The 20,471-nt window shown below is 43.3% G+C and overlaps 1 protein-coding gene across 1 annotated transcript in view; it reads left to right on the top strand.

Moving 5' to 3' along the window:
• The first annotated feature begins 2,374 nt into the window (after positions 1–2,374).
• Il13ra1 (interleukin 13 receptor subunit alpha 1) overlaps positions 2,375–20,471 on the top strand; it is a 66,700-nt gene continuing 48,603 nt past the window's right edge. The window contains exons 1-2 of the mRNA XM_027431966.2: positions 2,375–2,712; positions 18,092–18,231. Coding sequence (XP_027287767.1) covers positions 2,634–2,712; positions 18,092–18,231 — 219 coding nt within the window. The 5' untranslated portion in view covers positions 2,375–2,633. The remainder of the gene's footprint in view (positions 2,713–18,091; positions 18,232–20,471) is intronic.

The raw sequence follows: 20,471 nt of genomic DNA, 5'->3' as shown, positions 1-20,471 counted from the left end.
CTTTTCTACTTAAAAATAAAATGTTCTTTGCTTGGTGCTGAGGACAGAACTCAGAGTATTGTTCATGCTAAACATGTATTTAACCACAGAGCCAGACACCTCCAGCCAAGGTCTGCCTTTAATGATTCTCTTCCACAGTTCTTGGACTTCACAAATATTTACTGAACTCAAGAGCCTTCATTCCAGAGTGGAGTCTTTGTTTAGCTAGACCAAACATTCTGATGGCCTCTGGGCGAGGTCGAGACTAGATATAGTATAGCTAGGTATAGGTTATTGATAATTTTTTATACCTACATTCAGGTATCTATATTGACTTAATCTGACCAAAATGCATCTCAGTGGGTCTCACCATCCACTCAGACATGACCCTTTATCAGGACAAAACTACGAGGATTTTTTTCCAGTCACAAGCTAATGCTTAGCACTTGTGTTTATACTGCCTTACAAAATAAAAATGACTTTGCAGGTGTGATTAAATCAAGGTTTAAACAATAGTTTGGTCTCTGTCTCTGTCTCTGTCTCTGTCTCTCTGTCTGTCTCTCTCTCTTTCTCTCTCTCTCTCTCTCTCTCTCTCTCTCTCTCTCTCTCTCTCTCTCTCTGTGTGTGTGTGTGTGTGTGTGTGTGTGTGTGTGTGTGTGTGTGCTCGCGGAGGTCAGAGATCAGTTATCGCTGTCTTTCCCAATTGCTCTCCAGGCAGAGTATTTCACTGGACCTGGAGCTCACCTATTTAGCTAGACTGGCAGATTGGCCAGTCTGAAAAGCTTCCCCAGGGCTGGAATTACAGGTACATTCTTCTGTACCTGGCTTTTTACATGGCTGCTGGGGATCTGAACTCAGGTCCTCATGCTTGTGTGGCAAGCACTTTATCCCCTGAGCCTTCTCCCTCGTCCCTAAATCAAGTCCTTTGAAATGTGTGGATTATTGTGGACTATTGCTCTAATCACACAGGTCTTTAAAAGAAGAAAATGGAAATGGCTTGGCCAGAGTGAGAGAAAGATATGTATTTTGACCATGGGAACAGAGGGTTGAGTGTTACAGCAACAAACCAAGCAACGTGGGCAGTGTCTTACAGCTGCCTCACAGCTGGAAAAGTCAAGGAAACAGTTCATGTGCTAGAATCTCCAAGAGGACAGTAGCTCTGTCCCCAATTAGGTCCAGCTCAGTGAGACTTCTGATTTCCAGAAATGTATTAGAAGAAAACGTGTTAAGTCACCAAATTTGTGGTGATTTTCACAGCTGCACCACAAAACTTAAAAAAAAAAAAAAGCTCATTTCTCTCCTTTTCCAGTCTCAGGCACCCTTATTAGCATCCACAACCACATATCCAAAGTACAGCCTTTTAACAATTTGAGATCTTCGCAATGTGTATTCTTTACATTTTTCATTACATTTGTGTAGGTGTGTGTGCACATGCCATGATGCCTATGTGGAGGTCAGAGGTCAACTTGCAGGAGTCAGTTTTCTTCTTTTTCCATGTGGGTTTTGGGTATTGAACTCAGGTTGACTGGCTTCAGACTAATCATCTTTACTCACTGAGTTTCTCTGTCTCTGTGTCTCTCTGTCTCTGTGTCTGCCTGTCTCTCTGTCTGTCTCTCTGTCTGTCTCTCTCTCTCTCTCTGTCTGCCTGTCTCTCTGTCTGTCTCTCTCCTCTCTCTCTCTCTCTCTCTCTCTCTCTCTCTCTCTCTCTCTCTCTCTCTCTCTCTCTCTCTCTCTCTTCCCCCTTCCTCTCTCTTTCTCCTGCTCTCTTTCCCTGTTCATTGTGTCCATCATTTGAGACATGGTGCTACACTGCAGCCAGACCTGGCGTGGAATTGGTGGCAGTACTTCTACTTCAGTGCCAGACTTGAATTGTTAAGCACTTGTTCAGTCTAGGACGCTGTGCTCAGCTGTGAAACACCATCTCTGTCAACAATATGTATCTTGAAAACTAAACCTATAGTAGACTGTTTTAACAATACGGGTACATAGGATGGTGGCACGGTCCATTGTTCGGGGGGGGGTTCACTTAAAAAAACCCATCCAATGTATTACCAGCTTTCAAATATACCGTCGTTGTCCCCTTCTACAAAGCATTAGTCCCCTATTTAGACTAGCAGGTCCACCCACAGAAATAAATAAGGTCTTACTAATCTAGGAGTCAGAGCTTAGGAAACAAGGGCTCAGAGACCTAAGGCTGGAAGCCAGGTTTCCAGACTTCCAGGCCAAGGTTCTTTCCCTACATGACCCTGCCCCTAGTGTCTCGCAGGGCGCAGCCTTTGGCACCTGGGACAACCACGTATCCTGATAGAAGTGGGAGTGGGGAGAGGCCAGCGGCTGGAGCCTTGCCACAAAGCTCCAGAGGAAGTCACCTTGGGTCCTAGTCGGGACTCCTCTCTAGCCGTGACAGGTGGTGGCGCGGAGGGAGGCCAGGTGTCAGTCGGTGGGAGCTGGGGCGCGCGTGCCCCGCCCCGTCCGCCGCCCGCGCCCTGGCGCCCCCGCGCGCTCGGGTTACCTGCGGCCGTGGGCGGGGCGGCCCTTCCCGTCTACGCCGGCTCTGGCCTCCAGCGCGCCGCGGCCGGGAAGTGGGAGCGAGAAGCGAGGAGGCGGAGACTGCGGCGGCTCGAGCCCGGCCGCGCTCCGAGCCGAGGGGCTGCATGGCGCGGCCAGCGCGGCTGTGTGGGCTGTGGGCACTGCTGCTGTGCGTCGCCGTGAGCCCGGGAGCCGCGGCCACAGGTGAGTGTGGCCCCGGGTTGGTGACAGTCACCCGGGGAACTTAGCTGGCAGGGATGTGGACCGGCGGGCAGGGTGCCTGGGGGTGGGGGGTAGGACCGTCGCGGTCAGGGTGAGCACTGAGGTGGTTGCCTCTTGGACGCCAGCCTTAGCTTCCCGTGTTTGAGTCTCCCGGATCCTGCTGGATTTGGGGACCTGGGTGCTGGGGATTTCCCAGGCGCGGTGGCGGGGGAGCCGGACTGGCCATCTCACTTCCCTTGCGCACTAGGGAAGAGCCAAGGAGGCTGACGTCTGGAGGAAGGAGACTGAGGGGAACCTAATTTTGCCGAAATGACCTGTACAAATGGAGTTGCCTATGAGGGGGGGGGATCAGGACCCCCTGGGGTGGCGACCAAGTCCTAGTGAGCTGGGAACTTCCCAGGGCTCCTTGCCTGGAGCCTCACAGAAGCACTGTTTGGACGTGTGGCTTTGGCAGGGGAAGTTAAAGGGAGCCTCTGAAGATAGATCTTAGTCCCAGTAGCAAAAAGACAAAAAAGTCAAGACCTCCTCTTGCGTTAAGAACTCCATTGAGAAGGACTGACCAACATCCGATGCGTCCCACCTTTAATAAACCGTATATGGTGGGAAAAATCTTAAATTTATGGAAAAGTTGTACATTGTTGGGGAAGTTGCTCCATTGCCCTTGCGCTTGTGAGCAACTTTTAACTAATGAACTTTGCAGAGTTACTGTGAAAAAAATCGAAGGTGAATGGTTTCCTCCTGTACTGGGCCTGGCAAGCATGGAGATCTGGGCCTTTTAAAATAGGGTTTATTATCACAGCCACAAATACAAAAACTAATTTGCTTAACGAATGTTTACCAAGTGTGCTGTGCTTTGAAAGGAAAGTTGAAATGTTAATTAGGAAACTCCCATGCTCCTTCGACAAAATATATGTAGTATCTGTGACAAGCAGCGTTTCTAGGGGCTGAGGATATCACAGTGAGCAAAACGGATCAAGTCCCCAGACACGAAGCTAGTTACATCATTGGCAGAGGGTGTGTGTTTCTGTGTATTAAGTAAAATGTGGTATGTCAGATCCTAATAAAGTACTATGGAGAGAAACAACACAGGGTAGGGTCTTATAGTTGTAAATGGCACGGAGTAGAAAGAGTTTCCTGACAAATGGCATTTGAGTGAGAGCCAAGGTACCCTTCAGTTTGTCAGACAATAATTGTCCTTTTCCCCCTGGGTTCCTGGAGAGGATACCTCCTAGGGCTTCATGCAGGCTAGGTTAAGTGCTCTAGGTAGGGCTGAGTCACACCTCCAGCCTTTGGTAATTATTCAAGTGTTGGCCTTGTTTGTTTTATGCTGGGCCAGGCTTTTCTGAAGGTTAACTTAGAATCTTAGCGTATACAAATAATCTTAGTCTGTGAAATCTCTCTACTTCAGTTGAGGACATCAGGTTTCTGTAGGTATACAGGAAAACTGAAGTTCCCAGACTTACCTAAGGTCACCTATCTCATTAGTGTCTTGATTTTCAGTGTCATCCCAACACACTTCATCCTACAGGTTCCTTCCCACACACACCTGAAACAACAGCTGGCCCTCTAGACCGAACTGTCAGCTCTTGACTTACTGACTTACTTTTCTCACAGTAGTTTGTTGGTACCTTAGACCATCGAAACGTTTCTCCCTTTAGAAATATCAAGAGAATTGCATTTGTGGTCTGGTGTAAAAAAAAAAAAAAACAACAAAACTTCGAGGTTGAAGTTTTTATGACTTTAACATTGACTGGCTGGGAGACTCGGAGTTGGTCATTATGCCCTCCCTTTGTGACAGTTTTCTCATGGATGAAATGAAGAGATTGAGCTGTGTATGTTTTAAACAACTGTTTTAATTGTTATTTCTGTGTTTGGGTGTTGAGAACTCCATACATCTTAAGAGCTTCTCTCGTTTTGATCCTGCTAATATTTTTTTTTAAAATTAGGTTACTGGTTTTGTTCAGTCTGTTTAGCGCAGCAGCTAAACCACGGCGTTGGTTAACAACAGCTAGCTTTTCCATGTCTGCTGTCTGCCTGGCAGTTTCTAAGTGTTTTACTTCTTTTTATTTAAGGTGGTATTTTGACAAGTCTCTGTCCAATGAAGCTAGTTTATGCTATTGGCAGAAGGTGTGTGTTTCTTTGTGCTAAGTAAATATAGTATGTCCAATACTACTAAAATACTACGGAGAGAAACAAGACAGGGTAGGAGGTGACAAGTTTAGTTAGTACTTTAGTTCAGTCTGTTTAGCTCGATAACCCACATTGTGACATGGCTTAATAACAACTACCCTTGAACTCCCGGCATGCAGAAGAGGTAGGTAACCTCCCTCCTAGGGTACCAGTAAAGGACTAGTTGGGATCCATGAAGTATATACACACCAGTCATTATAGAGAGAATAGTATATTGGAGACTGGCTTAATTGGAGACTGACATAATTGGAGTTTTGCTCTGTAGCCCAGGCTAGCCTTGAATGAACTCCCTGGAATCCTCCTGTTTCAGCCTCCTCCATGCTCTGACTGTAGGTGTGTGCTGTCATGCCCAATTTTAAGTGTTTCACTTCTATTTCATTTAACCTTTACAAGCAGCCTAAACTTCAGGTCTTATTGTTGTGTCACTTTTGTATACAAGGAAGCTGAGGTACACTGAGGCTGAGATTCTAACCTAAATAAATTGGAGGAGTTAAGCTTCCAAGCCTAGCAACCCAACTCCAGACGCTATGCCATTAACCACTATTACTGTGCTCAGAACCTCTTTCAAAAGAAGTAAGAGGGGCCCTTGGCATGTAGAAGAGCTAGTTAGGTACAACCCAGGGTACCAGCATAGGAACTAGTTGGTCTCTATGAAAGTCAATGTAGACTAGGCATGTATCGGAGACTGACTTCATAATGGCTGGACCATGTAGTCCAAACAATCGGCATTCAGAAGAGAGGAAACCGAAGGCTTTCAATTTCAGAGAATAGGAAAAACTTGAGCTAGACCTTCAGAAAGGGGAGAATTTGAATAGAGAAAGTGTGTAATGGAGGTTGAGCAGGAGCAGCGATGAGGAAGTGGCCAGTCAAGAGCCTAGCTTGGTCAGAAGAGAAACTGGCAAAGTCAATCTGTGCAAAAAAAAAAAAAAAAAAAATTATTTGCTCTTTAACGTCCTGATCAGGGCACAGTCTGAAGAAAAGCAAGCAAGGAGACTTGTCTGGGTAGAGGGAGCTATTGGAGTGTGAAGCTCATTGGACTGGAAGGTGACAGATGCGAGTCTCTGTTAGAAAGATGTGCAGTATGTCTATATCTGCTATGTAGGAGCATGACTTGCTCCTTGTTGGGTTTGGGAGAGCGTATTGGTGTGATTGGGGATGATTACGAAAGATGTGGCAAAGAAAAAAAGGGCAGGAGTTGATGACTGCATGTGAAGAAAAAAGACAGATGACTCACGTATGACTCTTACGATTTCCTTCACTTTTCCCGAAATCTGCATGCCTCTGCCAACTCCTGAGATTGAACAAGAGAAAGCAAAAGCAATCAGTTAAATGAAGCACCTTACAGTAAAGCGATTTCTGATGGTGCCACCTCCCAGTTCACATAGAATGTGGGCATAGAGAATAAACAGACACACTCTTTTAACTAAAAGAGATACTTGGGTCTTGCCCTCTTCTACGACTCCCCTGTCTAAAGGCAATGATCATGTCCCAGTAAATGTGGAAGGAAGGCAGACGCAATGTGCCTTACACCTCAGAGCCCATAGGGCCACATTTTCACAGAAAACTAATGCAACTGTCCATTTTCTCTCTTAAGAAAGCAGCTAGTTAACAGTTCTATTATTACTTGCTCTGTGCAGGAACTGTTACTGCACTTTCCCTATTTTTTGAGACAAAGTCTTTTACATATCCCCCATTGGCCTGGTATTTGTTACTTGGCCCAGTTTGGCTCCAAACTCTGGGCAGCCTTCCTCTCCCCGCCTCTTTAGTGCTGGGATTGCAGGTGTGACACATTACCTATCTTAACTTGTTTAGTACTTATAATCACCCTTTGCGATAGGGTATGATTCTTATCCTTACATTATGGATGAGCAAGCTGAGGAGGTCCAGGGAAGTTAAGTCACTTGTCACATAGTAGTTGCAGAGCTGGGATGTGAGTTAGGCTCTGCAGCTAATGTTCTTAATCACTCCACTGTAGTGAAATCAGTCACCCAGAGCCCCTAGAGACTTACAGTCACAGCTTATTTGTGCATATGCCTTACAATGTGCATTACAGAATTCATATGTATTAATATGTGCTTACAATCTGGAGATTATATCTTATCTTTTAGAGAGCATATGCACTTTGCTGTGTTTGGGGTTGAACCCAGGGCCTCAGGAACCCTAGGAATTCTGAAAAACAGGCTTTGAGTTAGACTGCGTGCTAATGTATGGTCTCTGAACATGCTTCAGACTCGGTGTCCAGTCAGTTAGGTTATGAAATGCCTTTTTCCCTTTTATAAAAATCATGCTTGGCTCTCTACTCTGTCTCTCACCTACGTGCTCTCTCTGCCTCTCTATGGCGACCGGCCATGGCGGTCAGCCATTACTCCTGTTCCTCTTCTCTCTTAGTCTCCCTACTCTGCCGGGCCATATAATAAACTAGTCAACGTGTCTCATCTCAAAAAAAACTCATGCTTGGCCGGGCATTGGTGGTGCATGCCTTTGATCCCAGCACTTGGGAGGCAGAGGCAGGTGGATCTCTGTTAGTTTGAGGCCAGCCTGGTCTACAGAGCGAGTTCCAGGACAGGCTCCAAAGTTACACTGAGAAACCCTGTCTCAAAAAACAAACAAACAAAGCCAAAACACAAACAACAACAAAAAAAGCTTTCTCAGCAGTGTCTTCTTTCAAAAGCTAAGGATTGTACCCAGGACCTCATATGTGTAAGGTAATTCTTCTATCACCGTATTTCCGACTGATTTATTTATTTATTTATTTATTTATTTATTTATTTATTTATGATGAGACATCATCTTGCTTAGTTTCCCAGGCTAGCCTGAAATTTGCCATGTTACCCAACCTGGCCTCTGACATTCAGTCCTCCTGCCTCAGTCTTCTGAGTAGATAAGATTGGAGGCATGTGCCACCATGCCCAAATCTGAATGTCTGTATTATGAAAAGGCGTTTATTTGGATGGCAACACCTGTTGAGTATTGAATCCAGTGCCTTGTACGTGCTAGACCCCTAGCTCCAGTTGCTGAGTTTGTCAGGTGTTTTTTTCTGTATCACTTGGGATAATGTCATGGTTTTTATCTCCTTTCATTGTGTTAATGTGGTATATTATATTGATTAATTTTCCTATGTTGAGTCATCCTTCCAGGAATAAATCCCACTCGGTCATGGTTCACAACCCTTTTGCTATGTTACCGAAGTCACTGCGTCAGCATTTTATTGAGGATTACTTGTCTGTTATGATTTAGGAACAGGTACTGCAGGCCTCATAGAACAAACCAGGAAGTATTCTTTCTGCTTAAGGACTTTGAAAAATGTTTGGAAATGTACATTATTGGCTTTTTAGATACATGGTACAATTTTCCCACAGTGCCATCAAGTTTGGATTTTTTTTTTGGTAAGGAGATAAATTTGATTACTGATTTAATATCCTTATTGCTTACAGCTCTATTCAGATTATATATTTCTTTGTGATTTAGTTTTAGTAATTTTGTATTTCCAGGAATTTGTGCATTTCATCTAAAGCATCAAATTTGTTAGTATTGAGTTGTTCATACTTCTTATAATCTTTTTTATATCTTAGAATCAGTAGTAATATACCCATTTTCATTTCTGATTTTAGTAATTACAGTTCTTTCTTTATCTACATACAGATTTAGAAATTGTTGCCCTTAAAAAGTCCCTTGTTTTATTGATACTGCTTTACTTTTCTGCTTCTTATTTCATTTATCTCTATGCTAATCTTCTTCGTGATTTTCTTCATTTTTCTAACTTTGGATCTGTCCTGTTCTTTATATAGTCCTGCAAGTTGTAAAGATAGGTTGCATTCGGTTGTTTGTAATCACATCTTTCATAAATTTGGGATGTTTTCAGTTATTACTTCATTTGTTTGAGTTTGGTTTTCAAATAGGGTGTTGTGTAGCTCAGGTTGTTTTCAAGCTTGTTATGTAATGTAGCTGAGGAACTTGAACTGAGGAACATAGCTGAAGAACCTTGAACTCCTAATCTAACTGCTTCTACTTTCCGGGTACTCGGATTACAGCTGTGCACCAGGCCTGGTGTCCCCTTTGTCTCTCTCCTTTTTCTCCCCCTTCATTTACTCAGCCTTAGGGAGTTGGTTGTCAGGTACTGTCCATTTGTTTTTGTGGGTCTCTTACTTGCCGATAGCTTACCAAGTAGGCTAGATTGGCTGACCAGTGAACCCCAGGGATCTGCTTATCTCCACTTCCTCAGTGCCAGGATTACAATCATGTTTGCCTTGCCATCTGAACCGTTTCCCCGGCCCCTCATTATTTCTTAAATTTCTCCTTCTTCCCTTTTCTGTCCTTCTTTAACCCCTCCCACAGTGCAATTACTAGTCCAGTGATGGTGTCTCACAGGTTCCTGAGGGTCTGTTTATTCTTATTTAGCCTTAAAAAACATCCCACTAAGTCCTGTTAGTGTTGCGTACAGGAACATGAGCAACCTACCAGAAGTCATACCACTAAAGAAAAATAGCTGTCTCTCCACTAGCAGCCACAAATGGCCAAGGGTGGGTCCCCAGGTGCCCCTCCACCACCCGAGTTGCAAATATTGACTGGCTTGATATTGTGCAGGTAACTTATGTGTGCAGCCCCAGGGACAAACCTGATTGGGGCTTCAATGGAATGAAGACAGACAGACACATGGACAGAAAGGTAGGAATCAGTGGTCTGGGCTCTCTAATGAAGAAGCCAAAGTACCCCCGAAGCTGTTTATTATATGGAGTTGAAGAGGAAGGTGGAGTTATTACACACAGATGAAGGAGGCAGAGTTATTACCTACAGATTAAACAAGGAGGTGAGGTTATTGTATATAGGCCACCAGGGAGACAGGTTTATGGTATGCAACTGGATCAAGAAGACAGGTTTAGCTGATCTCAGTAGGAGCAGTCTCTGTAGGGGAGCAGTCTACAGGCTATGAATATCTGGCAGGAGAGAGCTATGGAGAACATTTCTGCATACTGTCAACATCTACACATGGACAAGAAAGGAAGGCTTTGCCATTTCTCTCTGGGTCTGAGGCTAGGGCCTTTGACATGGCTGTGCCCATGCCAACAACACACATTCACTCAGGATGTCACATACTCAGGGCTTTTTCTGCTCCCTACTGGTAACCATAGCTACAGTGAGTTCATGAGTGTAATGCCTGTGCTCTGTCTAGAAGTGTTTCACAGCTCTCCTCCCCATCCTCCATCTTTTGCATTCTTTCCATCCCCTTGCTCCTTATTCCCTGAGACTTGACAGGGTTGATACAGATGTCTCATTTAGGGCTGAACACTTAAGAGTCATTCTCAGCACTTTGACCAATTACGACTCTTCTGTGTTGACTGTGGAGTGCTGCAAAAAGAAGTATCTATGGAAAAGATTGAGAGTAGGACTAATCTATAGGTATAAACATAAATACTTAAAAGGCAGTTCTACAACGTGTCTAGCAAAACAACAGGAGTACATTATTCTGAGGGCATAAAACTTCCTAGTTGTGAACTTTGAATCAGTTTTACAGTGTTATGTATGAATCCCATCCCATGGAGCAGCTTCAAATCCCATCAGAGAAGAGTTGGTTACCCCAATAATGCTAATACTATTATTGCACCAGTAGGAACATCTTACCTGACAGGTTGGTACTACAACATGCAGAGTCCAGTACTGTATAAGATAGTTAATGAAATTTCTCCCCCAGCAACGTACGTAATACCTTTCAGCGCTTTGAAAGCTGGCCATCATCACAGAGGAAGTATCTAAATGAGTTCCATCTTGATTTCTCTGTGTCATGTGTGATGCAACCAAAATATGTTGTGTCTTACCAGCTATCTACTTAGGTTGCCAGGTTTGACAGCAAGTACCTTAACCTGGTGAGCTATCATGCTGTCCCTTTTCCTTTAAAACACCCCCACCCAGGCTTACAAAATAGTGGGTTGGTTTCAGTAGTGTTGTTTTCATACACCCCAAGTTTTTGTTAATTCTACCCTCTTCACTCCCATGCCTGCTTAAGCCTTTAATCCCCAGTATTCCCCTGCCCAAGTTCTTTTTGTACCATATATGTTCTACAATCCCCCCACACACCTTAAGAACTCTTCCCCTCTCCTTTCTGGATTCCTGTTCTCTGTAGACACTCCAAATCAAACACAGATCTACAAGTTCCAAGCTAGGATCCATATTTCTTTAGACTTATCTTTCTGTTACTCAGACTCAGTAATGTCATTGTGTTATATTCGAGTTTGCTGATTATTCCATTTGGTTGATCCAATCTATTTTTAAATACCTCATTTCAGTTGTTTACTTGTGCTTTGTGTTTTGGGTTTTGGATACGAGCTTTCACTCATGTAGCTCTGACTGCCCTAGAATCCACTCTGTAACTCAGACTACCTCAAATTCCTCATGATTCTATTGCCTCTGACTTCTGCACACCAGGATTTAGGGTGAGAACCACCATGTCTGGCTCAGTTATTTTATTTTGCATCTCCAGAATTTGGTTTTAGTTTCTTTTTAGGTTGTTGCTGTTTCTGTTTTGTTTCTCTCTCTGTAGTTCTTTAACCATCTTTAAGACATTTTGTTTTATGGTCTTTGTCTAGCATACTTACCCTTTTCGGGGACAGTTTATCCTGATTGTTTTTCCTTTGACTGGCTCAGACTCGATGGGATGTTGCTTAGTGATAGAGCACTTGCCTCGCATGTACAAGACTCTGGGTTCCGTCCTCAGCACTGCCAAGACCAAAAAAAAAAAAAAAAAATGAATACCCATACTTTACAATTTCTTTTTATGATTGTGGTTGGCTTTTTGTCAAAAATAGAGTATTTGAATGAAGTAATGTAGTAATTCCAGAAAGCAGATTATTTCCTGGCTATGGGATTTTTTGTCTGCCCACCTTTTTATTAGTCCTTTGAGAGTTTTATACAATGAGTTTTGATCATCTTCACAACTCCCCCCAACTCCTTCAAGGTCCATGCTCCCTTCCCTAACCGTCTAACTTTTTGTTTTTTTTTTTTCACCCATCAAGTCAAATTTCTGCTGCCCATGTATTCATGGACGTTTGGCCTCCACTAGAATGTGATCAACATACCAGGGCAACACTCTTAAAGACAACTGACTGTTCCCTGTGCCAGAAACTAGCATCAGCCGCCAATAGTTCCCCAGCTAGGGGTGGGACTTCATGTCCACCTACACTCTCCATGCTTCAATATGGTCTAGTTTGAGCTTGCATGGGACTTGTGCATGTGGTACCAACCACTTCGACTTCATATGTGCGGCTGCCTTCTTGTGTCCTGAGGACACTCTTTTCTTGTATTCGCTCAGGGATTTCTGTTTTGATAATCTGTGTCTGTTTATTTTTATTTTTGAGACTGTCTCTAACTCGAGGTTTTCTTAGGTATTTTGGGAGATTTCTCTTTAATAGTCCTCATGTATGCGGTTATTTTTTAATGTCTTGATTCTTTAATGTCTAGCTTCCACAAAGAAAAAAATGGGAGGAAAATGAGGAAGAGAAGAAGGGTGCCAGTAATTTAAATTTCCTGAAAGCCACTTCTGCTAGAAGAGGAAGGACTTGCAATGACAGAGTCAATGCAACAACTTGGCTGCAGCGTTTATGTCTTTGCCTCTTTTGTCCAAAGTAGCAGGCAGTGAACAGAAAACAGGTCCCGGATATTTGGAGGGCAGGGTTCTCTTTGCCTAGTCTGGCAAGCTTTATGTCAGCTGTCCCAGGAACACATTCATGTTTGCCTGCCCAGGGTCAGCTTTCAGTAACCATAGGGTGAAAAGTTAAAACTGGTCAAAACTTAATTGAAATTAACTGTAGCTTTTCTGGCCCATTTCTTTATCTGGGAATTATGAAACTTTTAGCTTTCTCTAGGGTCTCTAAATAGTCATACCAAACAGATTCTTTTTCTTTTCCTCTCCTCCTTTCCCCCTCCCCCTCTCCTCTCATTTTTTCTTTTCTTTCTTTTGGAGAAATATGCATCCCATAATCCCATACCTCAGCTTCTCAAGTGTGTACATGAACCACCATGGCTAGTTAGGCTGTGTCTTCATGTTGCCTGGTATCTGCCATTCAGCATGCTGTGAACATGATGGTGTGTGTGTGGACAGGATCCCGCTCTTAGCCCAGACTGGCCTCAAAATCATTAGCACATTAAATAGAGGCAGGACCAAGGCCCTCCCTCCTGCATCAAGGCTGAGTAAGGTATCTCACCATAGGGAATGGACTCCAAAAAGCCAGTTCATGCACCAGGGATAAGTGCTGGTCCCACTGCCAGGGGTCCCACAAGCAGACCATGCTACACAACTGTCACCCACATTCAGAGGGCCTAGTTAGATCCCATGCAGGATCCCCAGCAGTCAGTCCAGAGTCCACGAGCTCCCAGTCGCTTGGGTCAGCTGTCTCTGTGAGTTTCCCCATCATGATCTTGACCCCTTGCTCATATAATCTCTCCTCTCTCTTCAGCTGAACTCCAGGAGCTTGGCCAGAGTGGTTAGCTGTGGATCTCTGTATCTGCTTCCATCAGTTACTGGATGAAGGTTCTATGATGGCAATTAGGGCAGTCACTAATCTGATTATATGGAAAGGCCAGTTCAGGCACCCTCTCCACTATTGCTGGGGTCATCATGTGGAATCCTGGGAATTTCCCTAGCACCAGGTTTCTCCCTAACCCCATAGTGGCTCCCTCTATCTAGATGTCTCTTTCATCACTCTCCCTCTTTGCCCTCCCCCAACTCGACCATCATGGCAGTTTTCTTGCCTTAGCTGAGTGCTGGGATTATAGTTCAGCAAATTCAGTACAGTTTTTATCTAGGTAGGATGCTTCCTAATCCGCACCCCCCACCCAGCCAGCATCCATGTATAGTTTTTAAACTGTAGGAAGCAGGAAAATCTCAACAGTTAGGAAGCATCCACTAGGGAGAACAACAGCAACAACAACAACAATAACAACAAACTAATAGAAGAGGAAAGATGCCGGATAGCCCCAAGTAGCTTACAATGCAAAGCAGTTAGATCTGACTACATAGCATTTTCAAACAGATGGGGGAATTGAATCTTATTTGAGAGGTTAGAACTATGGAAGGCTTTTGATTGATTTCAAGTATAAATAAGAGGCTGAGGTAGACGGGTTGGTGTGACTTTTAGGTAAACCTGGGCTATATAAGTGAGTTCAGGCGCCTGAGATGAAGTGAGACACTATCTCAAAAAACAAACAGAAAATGCAGCAAGAAAGCGTGGAATTTAAAAGTCTTAAATTACCTTACATGTTAGAATCCAACAGAAGGAACAATAAATAATAGTTTTGTTTTTATTATCAGGACTTTAACTTTTGTGGGGACGGTAGTTGGATAGCTAGAGTGTCAGGAACTGCTAAGTTAGGAATCCATGATTTCTGCTAATATTTTTTATGGAAACTTCAGAATAAGGGAGATAGTTGTAAAATATATTGTGGTCTCTAAAATCCTAAGTGATGGAACTTAATGTGCAGGTCAGACTGAGTTCAAATCACCAGCGATCCTTCTGAGTGCTGGAATTGCATCTATAATCTGCCATAGCCAGCTACTAGCTTAGTTTAAGACATTGGGCTAGGAATTCCCCGTTTCTAAAGGCCTTGGCATTCTCAGGCTGCACCTTCCCCAAATTGGGCCATGGTAAAAGCTTATCAGTGGCTGTGTCAGGAGACTGAGGGAATATTAATATTAAAGGGCTTTTATAGGCTGTTGCCCAACTAGTGGCTATGTATTAAATTGGCTATTAGGAAAGCCTCAACTACATAGTGCCCATGGGGCTGATGTTTGGGACTCATGGAGTTTTTGTGATAGTATGGTAAAACACTATAGGTATAGTTCTTAAACCATTTTAATAATATTAGTTATTATTATATACAGTGCTAAATTAGAACCTAGAGCTTGGCAAGTTTTATTCAAGTGTTCTACCACAGAGCTATACCCTTAGCTCCTTGAGGGCTATTTTTTGCTTTAGTTTGTTATTTTTGTTGGCCTTGGTCTTGTTTTGACATGGAGGTCTCCATATGTAGTGCAGGCTAATGTCAATTAAAGATCCTTCTGCCTCCACATCCCCAGTGCTAGGATTGCATGTAGGTCTACCAAATCTGGCTGGACTTTTGTCTGTCTGCCTGTCTGTCTATCCGTCCATTCATCCATCCATCCATCCATCCATCCATCCATTTATTTTTTTTTTTGAAATAGGGTTTCTCTGTGTAACATTCCTGGCTGTTCTGGAACTCACTGTGTAGACCAGGCTGGCCTGGAACTCACAGAGACCCACTTGCCTCTTTCTCCCAAGTACTGGGATTAAAGGCCTGTGCCACCACTACCCAGCTTCTGGCTGTATTTTTAATATGGCTTTAATAAACTTTGTTTTGCAGTGTTTGCAGCATTGTAAAGAAGGGCAGAGAATTCCTCTACACCCCCACCCAACTTCTAGTGTTGGACTTTGCTAACCCTGGGCTGACAAGTGCTCAAGAAAGTTTGACACACTGTTTTGGGTTCTCTACTTACCCTTCCCTTTCCAGCTCCAGCGAAGCGTCAGATCCCAGGGAGAATCAGGGGTGCTAAATCTCTCTCTCTCTCTCTCTCTCTCTCTCTCTCTCTCTCTCTCTCTCTCTCTCTCTCTCGGTACTTCTTTGGAAAAGCTATAAAAACAGACAAACAAAAAAAAGAACACCAAGGAGGAGAACATGTTATGGAGCACAACTGAAGAGAGCACAATTGCAAACTCACAAAACAGCGGAGTACACTGTATTGAGCATGGGGAACGCCAATCTCTGGGAACTAGAATCTTGGGCATGCTAGTATTTAAGAGTCCATAGTTCTGACATGATGATGCTGGCTTTTAACCTCAGCACTGGGAGCAGAGACAAATGGGTCTCTGTGAGTTCAAGACCAGCCTGGTCCACATAGCCAAAGCAAGTTCCAGGCCAGCCAAGGGTAAAACGTGAGTTTCTGTCTTAAAAAAAAAAGTCCACAGGTTTCTCATTCATGGACTATGTTTGCCGGTCAATTGCCTGTAGATTAGAAAAGAAAGAAAAGAAAAATCTAAAAATATTACATCTGTGTTGAACATGTTATAATTTAGTTTTCCTTGTCATTATTTTCCAAACAATACAGCGTAACATTGATCTATGTACCATTAAAGTATATGGAAGGATGTACATGGATTATATGCTAATCCTACAAGGAGCCTTTGCAAATTTTGTTATTCACATGGGGTTCTGAAATAGAAGGAAAGAATATGTTGAAATATTAATTATATTTAATTAAGTGTAAGGCCTTGGAGCTGAAAATGTAGATCAGTGATAGATACTTCCTATGCTCAAGACCCTATGTTCTATCCCTACAAAGAGAAGACATGGGCTGTACTGGTGCATACCTGTAACTATACCAGTATTGAGACGTGGAGGTAGATCAACAGTGGAAGGCCAGGTTAGATAGTAAGTTTGGGGCCAATCTTAGCTGAAACGATCTCAAAAAAGAATGTGACCTTGAAGCCACATTATCCAAATTGCAATCCCAGCTTTGTCACTGTTCATTGGGGTATGAGATAAAGTGACTAACTTCCTTGTGCCTCAGTTAATTTTGCTGTTATTATTCTTTTTAAGTTAACAAATTTAGGTGTAATTAAAAGAGACAAACTTTGTCTCCTGGAGAAGGGGAAAGGGTCACGACCCCCTGAGCAAATTGAGAACATGGGAAGAGGGGGGAGGGAGCTACGAGAATGAGAAGGGAAGAAGAGGAAGGATGCAGAGGTCATGAGGGAGCAGAAAGGTTGAGTCAGGTGTAGATTAGAAGAAAGGATATGTGATAGGTAGGGTTTTAGTTGGGGGGTGGTAGGGGAGGAAGGGAGGGAGAAGGGAACTGGGATTGTCATGTAATTCAATCTTATTTGTAATTCAAATAAAAAAAGACAAGGTAGAGATAGATAAAAAAATTTAGGTGTAACAATATAAGCAACAGAGCAGAGGCTACCTTAAATGCCCTCCCCTGATAATGAGATTGATGACTGATTTATATGCCACCCGATAGCCCTCATCCAGCAGCTGGTGGAAGTAGAAGCAGACACCCACAACTAGTCACTGAACTGAACTGGAACCCAGTTGCAGAGAAGGATGAGTGATGGGCAAAGGGGTCCAGACCAGGCTGGTGAAACCCACAGAAACAGCTGTCCTGAACATCGGGGAACTCTTGGTCCCCAGACTGATAGCTGGGATACCAGCATGGGACTGATCAGACCCCAGGAACCTGGGTGTCAGTGAGGAGCCCTCGGAAATCTACAGGACCTCCTGTAGTAGATCAGTGCTTATCCCTAGCATAGGTGTGGATTTTGGGAGCCCATTCCATATAGAGGGATACTCCCTGAGCCAAGACACACGGGGGTGGGCCTAGGCCCTATCCCAAAGGACACCATAGACTCTGATGACACCCCATGGAAGGCCTCACCACCCCGGGGGAGCGTATTAGTTGGGGGAGAGGGGTAATAGGGGAGGAGGGGAGGGAGAAGGAACTGGAATTATCATGTAAAACAATCTTGTTTCTAATTCGAATAAAAAAAATCTGCAGAAAAAATTTAGGTGTATATGGTTGCTTGCACATACATGCCACTGCATGTATGTGGGAGTCAAAAGACACCTTCAAAGATCTGTTCTCTCCTTCCACCATGTAGACCCTGAGGATTGAACCTGAGGTTACCAGGGTTGTGTGCAGGTGACTTTACCCACTGGGTTACCTTGACAGCCTGATTTTCCTTTCCTTTCTCCTTCCTTCCTTCCTTTCTTTCTTTTCCTTTTCTTTCTTTCCTTTTTTTGACACAGCTTCAGTCTGTAGCTCATGTTGGCCTTGAACTTACCATGCTGGCCTTAAACTCAGGGCAATCATCTTGCCTCAGGCGCCCAATAGCTGGGGTTGCAGATGTGAGCTACCACACCCAACTAGTCACTGCATCTTTAAAATGAAGCCAACAGTAGTCCCTATTTCAAAATTGTCTGTGAAGATTTTCATTACTATGTGTAAAGTGTAACCTTGTCTGTCCCAGAAAATGTTAGATGTTGTTAATTCAGCTTGTTATTGGTCTTGGTATTGGTCTCTAGAATGTAGGAGAATGGATTAAATGAACCATTAAAGATTCTGCCTGACTTTGATAAATGTTTATCTTATGTTTAATTTGAACAGAAGTTCAGCCACCTGTGACGAATTTGAGTGTCTCTGTCGAAAACCTCTGCACAATAATATGGACATGGAGTCCTCCTGAGGGAGTCAACCCAAATTGTAGTCTCAGATATCTTAGTCACTTTGATGACAAACAGGACAAGGTAAGTTTGCTAGAACATGTGCCATTGCTGGGTTAAAGTGAACAAACACTATGAGCAAAGCAAAGTATGAGTCGACTTCTCATCTTCAAAGTGGGAATTTTATTTTAGATTGTTCCCAAATTTCCACTGGGGAGAACTCTAGAAACAGCTACCAACAAAACTTTGAAACATTTGAAAAAATTTGTTAATTATTGATGATTGAATATAATTGATTGTTCTGATAGAAATTACTAGATATCATTACGTATCTGGCACCCAATAAGTAATCAGTTCTGTTATTGCTAAGCTTGTTCTCATGTTCTTGGCTGGGGGTCTATCTTCTTGTATTTATATGACACCATGTTTCATAGCATTTTCACATTTAGCATCTCACCACTCGTGTATTCAGATAGATATGCAAGAACTTTCGGTCTAAAAGTAAATGCCATGGGGAAATGGAAAGTTGAGATGTTAGTGGTGGGCAGGTTTCTAGTTCCTGGTGCCTGAATAAAATAACAGGGCAAAAATGTAAGCATTGCCTGTTAGAATTAGTCAGCTGATTTAAATAAATTTTTGATGGCAGGATTGGATAATTAGGTTCTTCATGATACATCCATTCAATTGTTTTGTGAGTCTCTAACTTCTTTCATTGTGTATGGTGAGAGAGGTGCTTGGGGTTGGACTTACCCAGAATTTTGAGGAGGCAGGACTGTCTAATCCTTCTGGGATTTACCACTGTGAGGCTGCAAATGAGTGGCAAGAGCAATACTCCTCTTCCTGTCCTTTGGATGCAACCTCAGTCTAGGGTTGTTCCTAACCCCTAGGCCTAAGGTAGCTTAGGCAGAAGCTCAGTGCTCCCAAGTTGCTAAGTGAGATCAAGTCCGCAGAATGTTAACTGTCTTCGAAGAGAAGCTTTCCAAGGTATAAGTGATCGGTAGCATTTTTTTTTTAAAGAAAAGATTGTTATCACTGGTATCCCTCTACCATTGTTTTATCCATGTCCACCAATTCTCTAGTCTGGCAAGTAGAAGGCAGATCTGGCAATGCATTTTAGGTTATCTTTCATCACCAAGAGATAGGGAAGTCCCACTGGGTAAATAAATCAAAGGCCCTTCAGTCCAGGAATGCACAGAGGCATAAGCTGAGGCTGGCTCCCTTTCCTGTTGGGAAAGAACGTTTTAGTCGGGAAAGGTGTGATGGAGCCAAGTGGGCGTCCATTGTCAGGGAGATGGACAAATTCCGCACTACAGTTTTGAGCTTGGATACATTTTACAGAGTCCCAGAGGGGTGGAGAATACCAGCTACCAGTGCAACAGTTCACCAAATCTGAAACTCACACATACCTCATCAGGATCTGCTGGGAGGAATTTGGTTTCTTATCTGATACAGGGAGGCATGTTTGACTTTGTGGTCATTACTATTTAGGCTTCCTGTTTTATTCGTACCAATTTAATATTACACACCTTGAAATTGGAGGTTTTCTCTTGGAAGCAGGGTCTCTTGTATATCAGGCTGGTCTTTGTCTCATTATGTAGCAGAGTCTAGCCTCGGGCTCCAGATTCCTCTGCCTTTACATCCCAAGTGCTGGGATTATAGGCATGCACCATCATGGAACGAGACCTGAAAACTATTATCTTTAAATATTTGTTTTAGTATTCATATGCCTAGGAGATAAGATTCAAATCTATGTTAGGAAGCATTTTTTAAAAATTTAAATACTTCAGCATAATGAAACTCTTTAGCTCTCTAGCTGGATCACTATCTAATATAATGAGGGAACTCAGACCCCCACCATGATCCTAATTTATGATGTCGAAAAATTATTTTTAAAATAAAAAAGTTATTCTAACTGAAAAAGTATCAAAAGCTGTGACAATGGGGACTGTACCCAGGTACCACACTTTTGACATAAGTACTGTCCTGCTGAGCTACACTCCCAGCACTGATTTAGGATGTTTGCCTGTGCATTCTCCCTTGGTGTCTTCAGAGAGTGACCGACTGCATCTCCCAGATGAGAATTAGGAAGGATCCTTGGGTTGGCAAGGCTCATTCAGCAACTTGTAATTACTGAGGTCGTGAAGCTGATGAGACTTACATTGGAAGCCTTGCCGCCACCATGATCACCCTCTCAGGGATGCACTTGAGTTTCATGGGCTCAGTCAGAGACCTCTCTTCTTCAACTTGCATTCCTTTCTAAAGGGACAATCCTAAAATGATGAGGCATTCCAGGAAGACTTCTGTCGGCCCTGTACTTTTCATCC

Source organism: Cricetulus griseus, chromosome X (genome assembly GCF_003668045.3).
Source record: "Cricetulus griseus strain 17A/GY chromosome X, alternate assembly CriGri-PICRH-1.0, whole genome shotgun sequence".
Lineage (NCBI taxonomy): Eukaryota > Metazoa > Chordata > Mammalia > Rodentia > Cricetidae > Cricetulus > Cricetulus griseus.
This window is presented reverse-complemented; position numbering and strand designations above follow the sequence as displayed.